Source organism: Trachemys scripta, chromosome 19 (assembly GCF_013100865.1).
Source record: "Trachemys scripta elegans isolate TJP31775 chromosome 19, CAS_Tse_1.0, whole genome shotgun sequence".
Classification (NCBI taxonomy): Eukaryota; Metazoa; Chordata; order Testudines; family Emydidae; genus Trachemys; species Trachemys scripta.
Genome location: NC_048316.1, coordinates 7,381,058 through 7,392,626, shown reverse-complemented (window position 1 = coordinate 7,392,626; position 11,569 = coordinate 7,381,058). Strand labels below are relative to the sequence as shown.

The 11,569-nt window shown below is 45.1% G+C and overlaps 1 protein-coding gene across 1 annotated transcript in view; it reads right to left on the bottom strand.

Annotated features, from left to right (window-relative positions):
- Window positions 1-7,502: 7,502 nt before the first annotated feature.
- AURKAIP1 (aurora kinase A interacting protein 1) overlaps window positions 7,503-11,569 on the bottom strand; it is a 4,545-nt gene continuing 478 nt past the window's right edge. The window contains exons 2-4 of the mRNA XM_034753599.1: window positions 11,003-11,095; window positions 8,742-9,193; window positions 7,503-7,662 (exon numbers count right to left, since the gene is read on the bottom strand). Of these exons, the coding sequence (XP_034609490.1) occupies window positions 7,561-7,662; window positions 8,742-9,193; window positions 11,003-11,054 (606 nt within the window). The 5' untranslated portion in view covers window positions 11,055-11,095 and the 3' untranslated portion in view covers window positions 7,503-7,560. The remainder of the gene's footprint in view (window positions 7,663-8,741; window positions 9,194-11,002; window positions 11,096-11,569) is intronic.

The following is an 11,569-nucleotide window of genomic DNA, read 5'->3' as shown; positions in this document are numbered from 1 at the left end:
TGCTCGTAAAACTTCCAAGGCACAATGGAGGTGGGAATTAGATGGGGTAGAAAAGATCCCTGGCATGTGCCCCTTCATCTGAGATTGCCCTGGAGCCTTAATGATTCAAACGTAGAGGATGGTGCCCAAAATACACACTAGGAACCAGGCCCCTGGCATCAGAGTCTAAGCACTGAGCACAGATGGAACCCCTCAGGCTGCAAATGGAAGGAAATTTGCTTTGCAACTTGGTGAAATCTTCCAGCAGCCAATACAACGCTGGGAAGAATAACGTCCCTTCACATTTTCTTTTACAGCCACATACGGCTGGGTTTACTGGGCACCCTGCAGCCGGTACCCAGCACTTCAGACACACGTGCCTGCTCCGATGAGATCACAGCAGGAGTCGCTGCCAATACACATCATAAAGAGCTGTTTCAGTTCATACTGTTTGGAGGAAGCGTGTTACCCTGACAAAGCTCCATTATGTGGGGAGCGCCAGCATAAACTGGCAAGCGTTTTAGTAACCTCTCCAGCGCATCATCAAGGATCTACAACCTATCCTGAAGGATGATCCCTCACTCTCACAGACCTTGGGGGACAGGCCAGTTCTCACTTACAGACAGCCCCCCCAACCTGAAGCAGATACTCACCAGCAACCATACACCACACACCAACCCAGGAACCAAACCCTGCTACAAACCCCTGTGCCAACTCTGTCCACATATCTATTCAAGGGACACCATCATAGGACCTAACCACATCAACCACACCATCAGGGGCTCATTCACCTGCACATCTACCAGTGTGATATATGCCATCATGTGCCAGCAATGCTCTCTGCCATGTATATTGGCCAAACCGGACAGTCTCTACGAAAAAGAATAAATGGACACAAATCTGACATCAGGAATCATAACATTCAAAAACCAGTAGGAGAACACTTCAGTCTCTCTGGTCACTCAATAACAGACCTAAAAGTGGCAATTCTTCAACAAAAAACCTTCAAAAACAGACTCCAACTTGAAACTGCAGAACTGGAATTAATTTGCAAATTGGACCCCATCAGATTAGGCCTGAACAAAGACTGAGAGTGGTTGGGTCATTACAAAACCTAAACCTAATTTCCCCAATACTAATTTTCCCCTACTGTTACTCACACCTCCTTTCAGCTATCTGAAATGGGCCACTCTCATTACCACTTCAGAAGTTATTTTTCCTCCCTTGGTATCCTGCTGTCAATTGAATTGTCTCGTTAGACTGATCTCACACTTGGTAAGGCAACTCACATCTTTTCATGTATTTATACCTGCTCCTGTATTTTCCACTCCACGCATCTGATGAAGTGGGTTCTAGCCCATGAAAGCTTATGCCCAAATAAATTTGTTAGTCTCTAAGGTGCCACAAGGACTCCTCGTTGTTCTTGTATGTAGTGGTTCCCTGAACTATTCCGAGGCTCACACGGAAGCAGGGTCTCCCCCTTTGGTTCTGCCACTGGGAGGGGAAGCCGAAACAGAGTTGCCGGCAGGATGGGTGACAGTTTCAGAACCCAGGGAAGCATGGGCTGAGAGCTGATTCAAGTCAGCCTGGAGCAGAAATATTCACAAGAAGCCTGTTCTCAGGAGATTTTCAGCCCCTGGTTTGAATAAGCAGCTCAAATCTGTGTTCCTCTGACTCAAACCCAAATTTCACACCTTTGGAGGTTCACCCATCGCTATTTGTATGGTAGGAATTACCCAAGCTGTCAAAGTTGCCCAGAAGACAGTCAAGCTAATGCTCTGCACATGCAGCACGTGGAACAGGATCACTTGAATCAGGTGTGGTTTTCCCACAAGAACGCTGCCGTGTTGTGACTAACACAGGGTGTAACTGTTGCTATCTTTCATCCATTTCAATTTCAGAGTAGCAGCCGTGTTAGTCTGTATCCGCAAAAAGAAGAACAGGAGTACTTGTGGCACCTTAGAGACTAACAAATTTATTAGAGCATAAGCTTTCGTGGACTACAGCCCACTTCATCGGATGCATATATTCATGGCCGTATCAGACTAAATGCATCTGATCTTGTCTGACCTTAGAAGCTAAACCGTCCCCGGCCCAGCTAGTATTTAAATAGGAGACCACCTGGGAATCTTGAGTGCGGTAGGCAGCCATTCAATTTGATCCTCGTTACCAAAGGGCTTTACTCCATATATGGATAGTTTCCTGTTTGATTGGTAATGAGACAGGATTTGAAATATCAGTGTGGATGTCACCTTTATAAAAGCACCAGCCTTATCCTAAAAATCGCCCCCTGCTACCAATGGAGTGATTGCTAGTGCATCCAGAGCGCTGCGGACTGTGGAGTTATTTTCACCATAGCGTCTAGACTTGCTGTGAACAGGAGTGGACGCTCCAGTGGTTAAAAAGCCAGTGCCCAGCAAGGAGTTCTGTCTACACTGGCTCTACCCTATCACCATGTAGTCCACTGACATAACGGGCCTGATCCTGAGCTGCTATAAATCAATGTACCTCCAGTGAAGTCAAGGGAACTACATCGATCAACACAAGCTTAGGATCGGCCCCAGCATTTCACAGGTATCTTGAACTCATGCTGTTTGAATGCAGGAGCTATTTCACAACCAGAAACCACTGGGAATCTCACACACATCTGGACTCCTGAGATTCTTGTTACTACACTGATAACAGCCACATGCATCTCAATGGAGACACTCCCACCCCTTCTGAAGTTTGCCCATCACCATTATGAGTGTCAGTTCTGCAGCAGATGCAGCCCATCCCAGCTGTTTAAGCCACAGTGCTGCGGTGTCCTGCACTTCTGGGAAGGGAGCAGGCCGTCTGTGTGAGGTTTATACACTGCTTTGACTGACGGGGAACAAAATACAGCCCCTTTATCTCTCTTCGGAGAGCAACCGTATTCCTACCGGAGATCCAAACCATGGTTTCAGTTCAGACCAGGTAGCTCTGTAACCACATTGATCCAAACGATAAAACTACCAGACTGAACGAGAGACAATATTCTGCTCAACAGTCTAGTTTGCTCTCTGTATTCAAGCACACATAACCCAAGCACTGAGGGGGAAGGGGTGCGTGTGTGTAATTCGTTTCATATTCCAGTTTTCTGAGCGATGGCGGAGTCCCAGTTTCAAACATCCATCACGTTGTCTTCACTGGATAGCTCCAGTCTCTGTAATACTTAGCATGGATTCCTCTGGCAGCCTCCTGCTGTTTTTCAACCATAATAGGGAGATGAAGGAAGAATCCTTGAAACCTCTTGATTTATCTGAGTAGGTTAAAGGTCAAAGCATACCCTTCCACAGGCGTTCAGCTGCTACCATAGCTACACATACTTGACACATATGTGTGTGCATACGCACATAGGCGTATTTATATTTCTAGAACAGTAGAAATTCATAAGGTTTCCAGAATGGAATATTATGTGCTGGTGCTCCCCCTACAGACAAATATGGGGAACTTTCTTTCATCTATTCCTCCCCAACAAGAGCAGGACCAGGTTAACCCAAGGGATGAAGGGCTGTATTAGGGTAGAAAACCTGATCTGTGATTGAGTGAGCTAGGACACGTTGATTTTAATCTTGGTGGAGGATTACACACAGAGAGAGAATGAGAGGGCGAATGTGTGTGTCGGTGTGTCCTTATAGTGTCTGGCACTGAAACAGCTTGAGAGACTTCAACCATGCTCTAGGACAGTGAGTTTCAGCCTGGGGTCGGCAGACTATGTCTATGATCTCCAAATGGGTCCACACCTCTCTGAATTTTTTTTTTAGGGGTCTGCAAATGAAAAAAGGTTGAAAACCACTGCTTTAGGATAACCGTGATTTAACTATGCGACCCCACCTAGAAAAAAATATATATACTACTAAGAGCAGGGCACAAATGTCTTGTCCCCAGCCTTTAATTATATAGGAACATACTGGGCTTATTTGTAAACACCATTGCAAATTACACAGTACTTCCATATACCTGCAGATTAAGCTGCCATTATGTTTAGTAGATGTAAAATGATGACTATATGTGCTGAACTATGATTTAGAGGGCAGATATAATCAGACTTATACTTAGTGAAAAGATGGAATTCACTGCAGAGACCTCCAGCTGGAACATGGCGACTGCCCTGTAACGAAACAATCCAGCTCTGCTAGAAAGTGAAGAAGCAGGGGAGGGATAGCTCAGTGGTTTGAGCATTGGCCTGCTAAACCCAGGGTTGTGAGTTCAATCCTTGAGGGGGCCACTTAGGGATCTGGGCCAAAATCAAAAATTGGTCCTGCTAGTGAAGGCAGGGGGCTGGACTCGATAACCTTTCAAGGTCCCTCCCAGTTCTAGGAGATGGGATATCTCCATTAATTTAGAAATTAAGAAGATTGCATGAAGTCTGTGCCATGGAACTTCACGTGTTTCAGAATTCTCTTTCCTAGCAGCTGACTCGGTGTTACAGAACAGGTTGTCATATCAAGAGGTGGCTTTAATGCTATGGGGATAATCCCAGGATACAACACATCCCCTCCCTCCACTCTTGAGTTACCAGCCATGACTGGAGTGAACTGCTTTGTGTTCCACAGCCTTCCAGAGTGACAAGTATAGGCAGTGCACCAATGACAGACATTGCTCTCCTCTCCTACCCAAAGACGGAAGAGCTTTGCATGTTATGTTCTTACCTATGGCATGCCCAGTAGATTCCAACCCACAAAGCCCTGAGCCCAACGCTGCACCCCCTGAAACAGTAAGGTGGGGGCAGAGGGGGAATTGGTTAAGATGCTCATGGGTGTTTGATGTACATGGCCAGTCTCTGTATGTTCACCTCCGAGATACAAAACGAGGATGAGTACAACCATGTTTGTGGCACCACTATCAATATTCATCAGACCATCACAGGGAAAGTCAGGGACACATGCACCTCACACCTGATGCCACATTCCAATCACTCACACACCCATTAGGCTGGAAGTGGGGATGGCCTGTCAGTGCTTCTGGAATAAAAGCAGGAGTCACAGGATTCTGTCTGCTCAGGCTGGCAAGAGCAGAGAACAGCTGTGTTAAATGAGGCATAGGAGGTGGCTAGTCTTTTGGGACAGGTTTTGCTTGTAATTTTGAAGACACCCCCCCTCCCCCAGATACCACAGCAACCAGCACCCTAGAAACACGCAGATTGATTTTTCGGACAGGAGGGCAATCAGTGAGAGGCCTAAGAGCCAATCCCAAAAGCAGCAGGAACGGGAGCGACAGAGCTGTTAACACAGCCCCTAAGAATGAGCATGAAGGGAAATAAAAACCCAAGGGCCTCACTCCACATGAGCTAATACTCTAGGCAGGCGCCTGCTAGAGAGAGGAGGCCAGACTGAAAGGACCTGACAGCAAGGCACTTTTGTGCAGTTACATTGTAAAACATTCAGACTTTTTAGCAACCCCTGGAAGCCTGCTGAATATTAACCACGCCCCTGACGGCTAGAGCCAGCACTGCATGCAGGGACTTTTGAAGGCACAGGGTTAAGCGCTCCCCTTGTTGATTGGAGCCCTGAGGGAATAGGCTGAAAAAAGCCCTCTTTGAGCTGGTTAAAAAGAACTGCAGCTGTAGCCCTCTTTAAAGCTTTACGAGGAGGCAGGGGGTTGTTTTTAAAGCCCTGATCAAAGTCACCTGCTAATAACAGACTTGAGCCTATAGGCTGGAAAACCAGCCTTAGCAATGTTCTAGTCCTCCATGTCTCAGGGATCACATCAATTTAATACACCTCTCATTATAGCAATATGTTTCTGTCAAGAATAAGGATTTTTACACACACACACACATTCTTTAAAATACAAGAACTAGAAAATTATCCAGCCGGTTCCTATTACAACTCCTAAGGCATTTTAGGAGGCCTTGACTCTACTGCCATCTACTGACAGGAAGAAGAGTAGCAGGTGTCTCTTGGTTGCCCTGGCAGATGACCTACAGAAGGATACAACAGAAATTACCATCCTAATCAGGCCACGGTCCATCTAATCCATATCCAGTTTCTGAATGTGGCCAGCGCCAGATACTTCAGAAGAAAGCGCACAGAACCCCAGAAATGTTCACTGCAAAGTAACTTGGCCACATGAGACATTTCTTCCAAATTCCCATCAGTTAATCTAAATATTATCTTGTAGCAATGAGTTCCACAGGCCAATGTACTTAAGTATATACTTTTCTTCGCTTTTAATTTTGTTGCCTTTTGGTTTAATCGGGTGTCCCCTTATTCTTGGATTACGAAAGAATGAACAGGAGTACCCAATTTATCACCTATGCACCATTTATTATTTTGTATACTTCTAACATAACCCCTCCAAACCCAAAAGCCTCAGTCTTTTCCACCTCTCTTCATAGGACATCACCTCTAATTGTTTTCATCACCTGTCTCTGGTGGGATATTGTATTTCACCTTTCAGATGGAAAGACTGAGGCACAGAGAGGGAAAGTGACTTGCCCCAGCACCCCTGTGCAAGTCAAAGCAGGGCCAAAAACAGAAACTAGGACTCTGGACCCCCACTAAAAATGGTTTAGACAATACAAATAAAGATCTTTAGTTGCTTCTTCTTTTCAGGACTGCTGTTGGATGCCTTCACGTGAAAAAGCTACTCACCGAGGCTTCAGGCAAGTGGAACTGCATTATATTTTGTAATGCTGGTTAATGCAACTTCCACTCCTGTCCCAACTCTGCTACAAAAATAACGCTGTTCACAGGCTGTCTTGAGAAGCAAGCAGCAGGCATCTTGCAGCAGGATGTATGACGAGAATGAGACACTATTTTACAACAAACAGGGAGCTTCTCCCGCAGGAACATTTCAGATGTGCTAGTCACATGATCCTGTCTTCTGCACCAGTATGAGGTGCAATCCTTCTCACACTCAGAGGCCATTGGTGCAGCAGGGAACGCTTCCCTCTCGCCATACTAAGACTATTGTATCACACTTGTGATGCTCTCATTCCATCTCCACCAAGGTAACAAAGCCCATCACATTCATACCCCCACTTGAGACTGGATACCATATGCTTGGGTGGTTACATTTCAAGGACTTATTACCTGATCTAGGATGAAGGTATGTGCAGGATCATTTCTGCCTTATGCCTTGCACTAAGAGAAATGAGAACAGATGGATTGGCCTGGATCTCTGTCCCTCACAGCAAATTGGTCCCAATCCGGCTCTGACTGAAACTCCATGAGAATATTCCTCAGAACTGGCAAGTCCTGTGGGTTGGGTCATCTTATTCAGAACCTTACTTGCTCTATTTCCCTTTTCTCCTTGCAGCTAGATAGAGGGGTTGGCGCTGGGAGACAGAGGTCTGACTTGAGCTAATTAACCCACTAATTGATTTTTGACTCAGGTCATTTTTAGTTACTATGCCCACATGTTTTTTTTCAGCAAATGGCATTTTATTATTTCAATACCAGTATTGCACAGGGCTTGGAATGATCTCCTCACCAAGATTTTAAACATCCACACACCTCTGGTCTCATCATTCAGATGAAAGTTAAAAGAACTTTGACTTATTTTAAATACCCTTTAATTACAATTAAATGGCAAAACACATTTGAGGTGTTCCAGTCACTTAGATCTCACAAATATCTTGGGCAGTTTCCATCCCTCAGAAGGTTTTTTCAATCCAGCTCTTCTCCAGATGCGTTTCAGATCTTTTTCAAACTTTGCCTGGAAAGAAAACGGGACGACTGTGAGCTCTCTTGGAAGTGAGACGTTCAAACCAAGACACCCCACTACATAAGAAGTATCCTAAGAGAAGCTGGGTGTTATCTGTATGAAGGAAGCAGTACATTACCTAGGCAGCCTGTCCTGCTTCTCAGAATGTACTGTAGTGCTTATTGCAGAAAATGCATTTCAAATGCTGTATAATTGTCCCATTAGAAATACTGAAAACAGAGACATATTTAAGGAGTTCAAATGTTAAAAAAAACTAGTATCCAGTAGGGGTCAAGAAAGGAAATGGGACCTTTAACATGGGCTCTTTAAACTTGAAGGGGTTTAACTTGGGACTAACAAGACACAAACACCTGCTAAGGATATGTGAGGTGGGAGAAAGACTAGAACAGGGATGAAACAATTTGAAGCATGGAAGACCTGTGGGCTGTGGAAAGGCAGAGCTAAGTAGCCCATACAACCAATGGAGTTGCATCTGCCTCCACCAGCCAATGTGGACCCATGTCCTTCCTCCCGCTCGCCGCCCCCGCCCCATTCTAGAAAGGAAAATGCTTCTAGGCAGGAATGCAGTGTGATATTTTCTCCTTAGCACATCAGCTGAGGATGCTGGCAAGACAGGTAGAAAATGGTTATTACACCAACTATCCAAACATCTTGGGCATGTGTACTACACATTGGCGCATATGTCAAGAGATTATCTTTATCTACTGCAAAAGTCATAACCATTCATCTTTTCAAATTATTTGAACGTCAAGATACATCACTATGCATAGTGATGTATCATTCAAAGTTTAATACATCTCTTTACAGCTACAGAAAATATTAAATAATTGGCCAAGGACATCCAGGTCAAAAAACAAGCCAAAAAGTTCAGAGGTTCCGAAACCTGCATGATCTGCAAAGCCACCAGCCCAATGCACTGGAATTGCTCCAATCAGATTGCTGCCGTTTTTCAAAAGTCAATTCTAGATTAAACGCACCACATAACCTGCTAGCCATATCTAAAAAAAGTGCCAGCCACTTTTGGAAAATATGCTTCTGTTGATTTGCTGGACTGTTTAATCCAATCTCACCTGACGTTTTTTCCTGCGACCATCTAGTATCTTCCTCCGCAAAAAACGTCTTCGTTTGACCAGCTTTTTGTACTTATGCCTATTCATTTTCCTCCTGCGGATCTTCAATACATTCTTACACTCAACCTTGTTAGTGCTGACTTCTCCTTCCTCTTCCTCCACATCAGCTCCCCGTTCACATGGGGGACAGTCATACTGTTGGGTAGGTTCATAACCTAGCTTTTCATGAACATTGATGATCTCCACTTTAGGGAGGGAGTATCTAACAGTCAGCCAGCTTTCTAAAGGGCTGATGGACATTTTTCTGGGGACCAGCATTTCTTCCAGTTCAGGGTCCAGTGCATACCAGCGCTGAGGTTGGGCTCCATTCTTATCAGAGGGTTGTGTGCTGTAATTTGCAGATGTAGGACCAGAGCACAGAACAGAAGACACTGATCTTGGCAAAAAATGTCCTCAAAGAAACAAGAGTTTTGTTTAAGAGTTAAACTTCTTGAAGAACACATTACATGAGTGTCTAGTTTTAAAATAGCTAAATATTAAAATTACACCCAAAAAGCTACTTTAAAAGTTATTTAGGTTGCAAACATGTTCTTATGTTATGTAAACTCAACCATTTGGAAGTTAGGAAATGCCAAATTTACTCTCGCCTGTTCAACCGTGATTCCACCCCTTGTGCATCCATTCTTTTCACTGAATGAGGTAGGGGTCATATGGAAAAAATAGTGTGCAATCATGTAATTAAAGACTGTATCAATGCATACATACAAGGGGTCAAATTAAAGTTGCATTGGGAGGCATAAAACTGGCATTTCTTAACTTCTGAGTGGGTGAGTTTGCAAGAGAAAGTAATTTAGGTTAATAGTTTTTTGGATGCAATTTTCTAATTTGTTTGTTCAAAGGAAAAAGACAAAGACAAATTCTATTGTGTACAACTGTAACAACCCACAAATCGTGCACCACCGGCCGGCCAGGATTGAACCCTGATCCTTCAGGATTGCAGTTCAGACTTCTACTACAGTAGCCTGCAGCAGCAGTGGGTTGTTATCTCTGGGAAGATATGGGCATGAGAGTCTGATTGAGGGGAGGCCAATCCAGCTCTTTTCTCCTCCCCTTCCCCAGGAAATGAAAGACTCTTGCATCTCATGGTTTCCCCAGAGGGAAAGAATGGAATGCTGGGGCCAAGTGCATCAGGGGGAGGGGGGGTAGATTGTGGGAAGATCCCAGCCTAGCTCTCTCTCCCTCACTCAGGAGTTGGAGGAGCTCCGAGTGGTGCACCCAAGAGAGGGGATGGATGATAAGTCAGGTCCATGGCATGTGTGTGGCTAGGGAGGAATGAGAAGGGGAAAACCTGGGTTAAATGTACCATAGTGGTATAACTACCGTATACAGTTACTGGTGTTGCTTTTGTGGGCCCATAGTTAAAATACACACAGGAAATTTCAAATAATTATTTGGACCACTATGTTCAAAAACAGTTTAACACTAAAGAATGAAGAGGTTAAACTGTAATTTACCCATTAGTTGAACTAATGCAAAACGTGCACTTTACCTTAAGGAAAAGGGTACAATTCAATCAGCTAAAATTAAGCTATAGAGATTACTCCTGCATATAGAGTAGGGAAAAAAAGTCAGATCTAGAAAGACTAAGAACCTGAAAAGATCTCAACATTCAACCTTCCTGCTCCAAAATACATTCATTCCCCTTAAGATCACATATAACAGGGGTCGGCAACCTTTCAGAAGTGGTGTGCCAAGTCTTCATTTATTCACTCTAATTTAAGGTTTCGCGTGCCAGTAATACATTTTAACGTTTTTAGAAAGTCTCTTTCGATAAGTCTATAATAGATAACTAAACTATTGTTGTATGTAAAGTAAATAAGGTTTTTAAAATGTTTAAGAAGCTTCATTTACAATTAAATTAAAATGTAGAGCCCCCGGACTGGTGGCCAGGATCCGGGCAGCGTGAGTGCCACTGATAATCAGCTCACGTGCCACCTTCGTGTGCCATAGATTGCCTACCCCTGACATATAAAGTTAAGGCAAAACCTCGCAATAGTGTCAATACACGCCAGGCAGCAGGATTAGTGACCTACTGTTCTTCAGCACAAATGACTCATTCTCCTGACTTGTAATGCTTGCTGGCAAAAGAAACTCTGGAAGTCTAATTACCCCTGAAAACTTCAAATTAGGTTTTGCACTATGAGTTCTAACACAGATGAACTCGGGGGTGAGGGGGGTGTTAGTTTCACAGTTCTGTTTACCTGCAAATCGTGAGGCCTTCGCTAATTGAGACGTCAGCCGTGAGATCAACATATTTGTTATTGATTTCTTCCCTCTGTCAGAACCAGTAACGACTGCCAACACAAGAACAGTCATTCAGTGAACTACACAAAACTGGAAGGAACTCAGCCAGGCACCAACCGTGATCAACCCCAACCGCTCCCCACCCACAGCCCCCCCCCCGGCCATCGACCCCAACCGCTCCCCTGCCACAGCCCCCCCATTGACCCCAAATGCTCCTCTGCCACAGCCCCTCCCATTGACCCCAAATGCTCCCCCGCCACAGTCCCCCCATCACCATCAACTGCTTCCCCGCCACAGCCCCCCATCGATCCCAACCGCTCCCCACCCACAGTCCCCCCCCGCCATCGACCCCAACCGCTCCCCTGCCACAGCCCCCCCATTGACCCCAAATGCTCCTCTGCCACAGCCCCTCCCATTAACCCCAAATGCTCCCCCGCCACAGTCCCCCCATCACCATCAACTGCTTCCCCGCCACAGTCCCCCCATCACCATCAACCGCTCCCCACCCACAGCCCCCCCCCCCC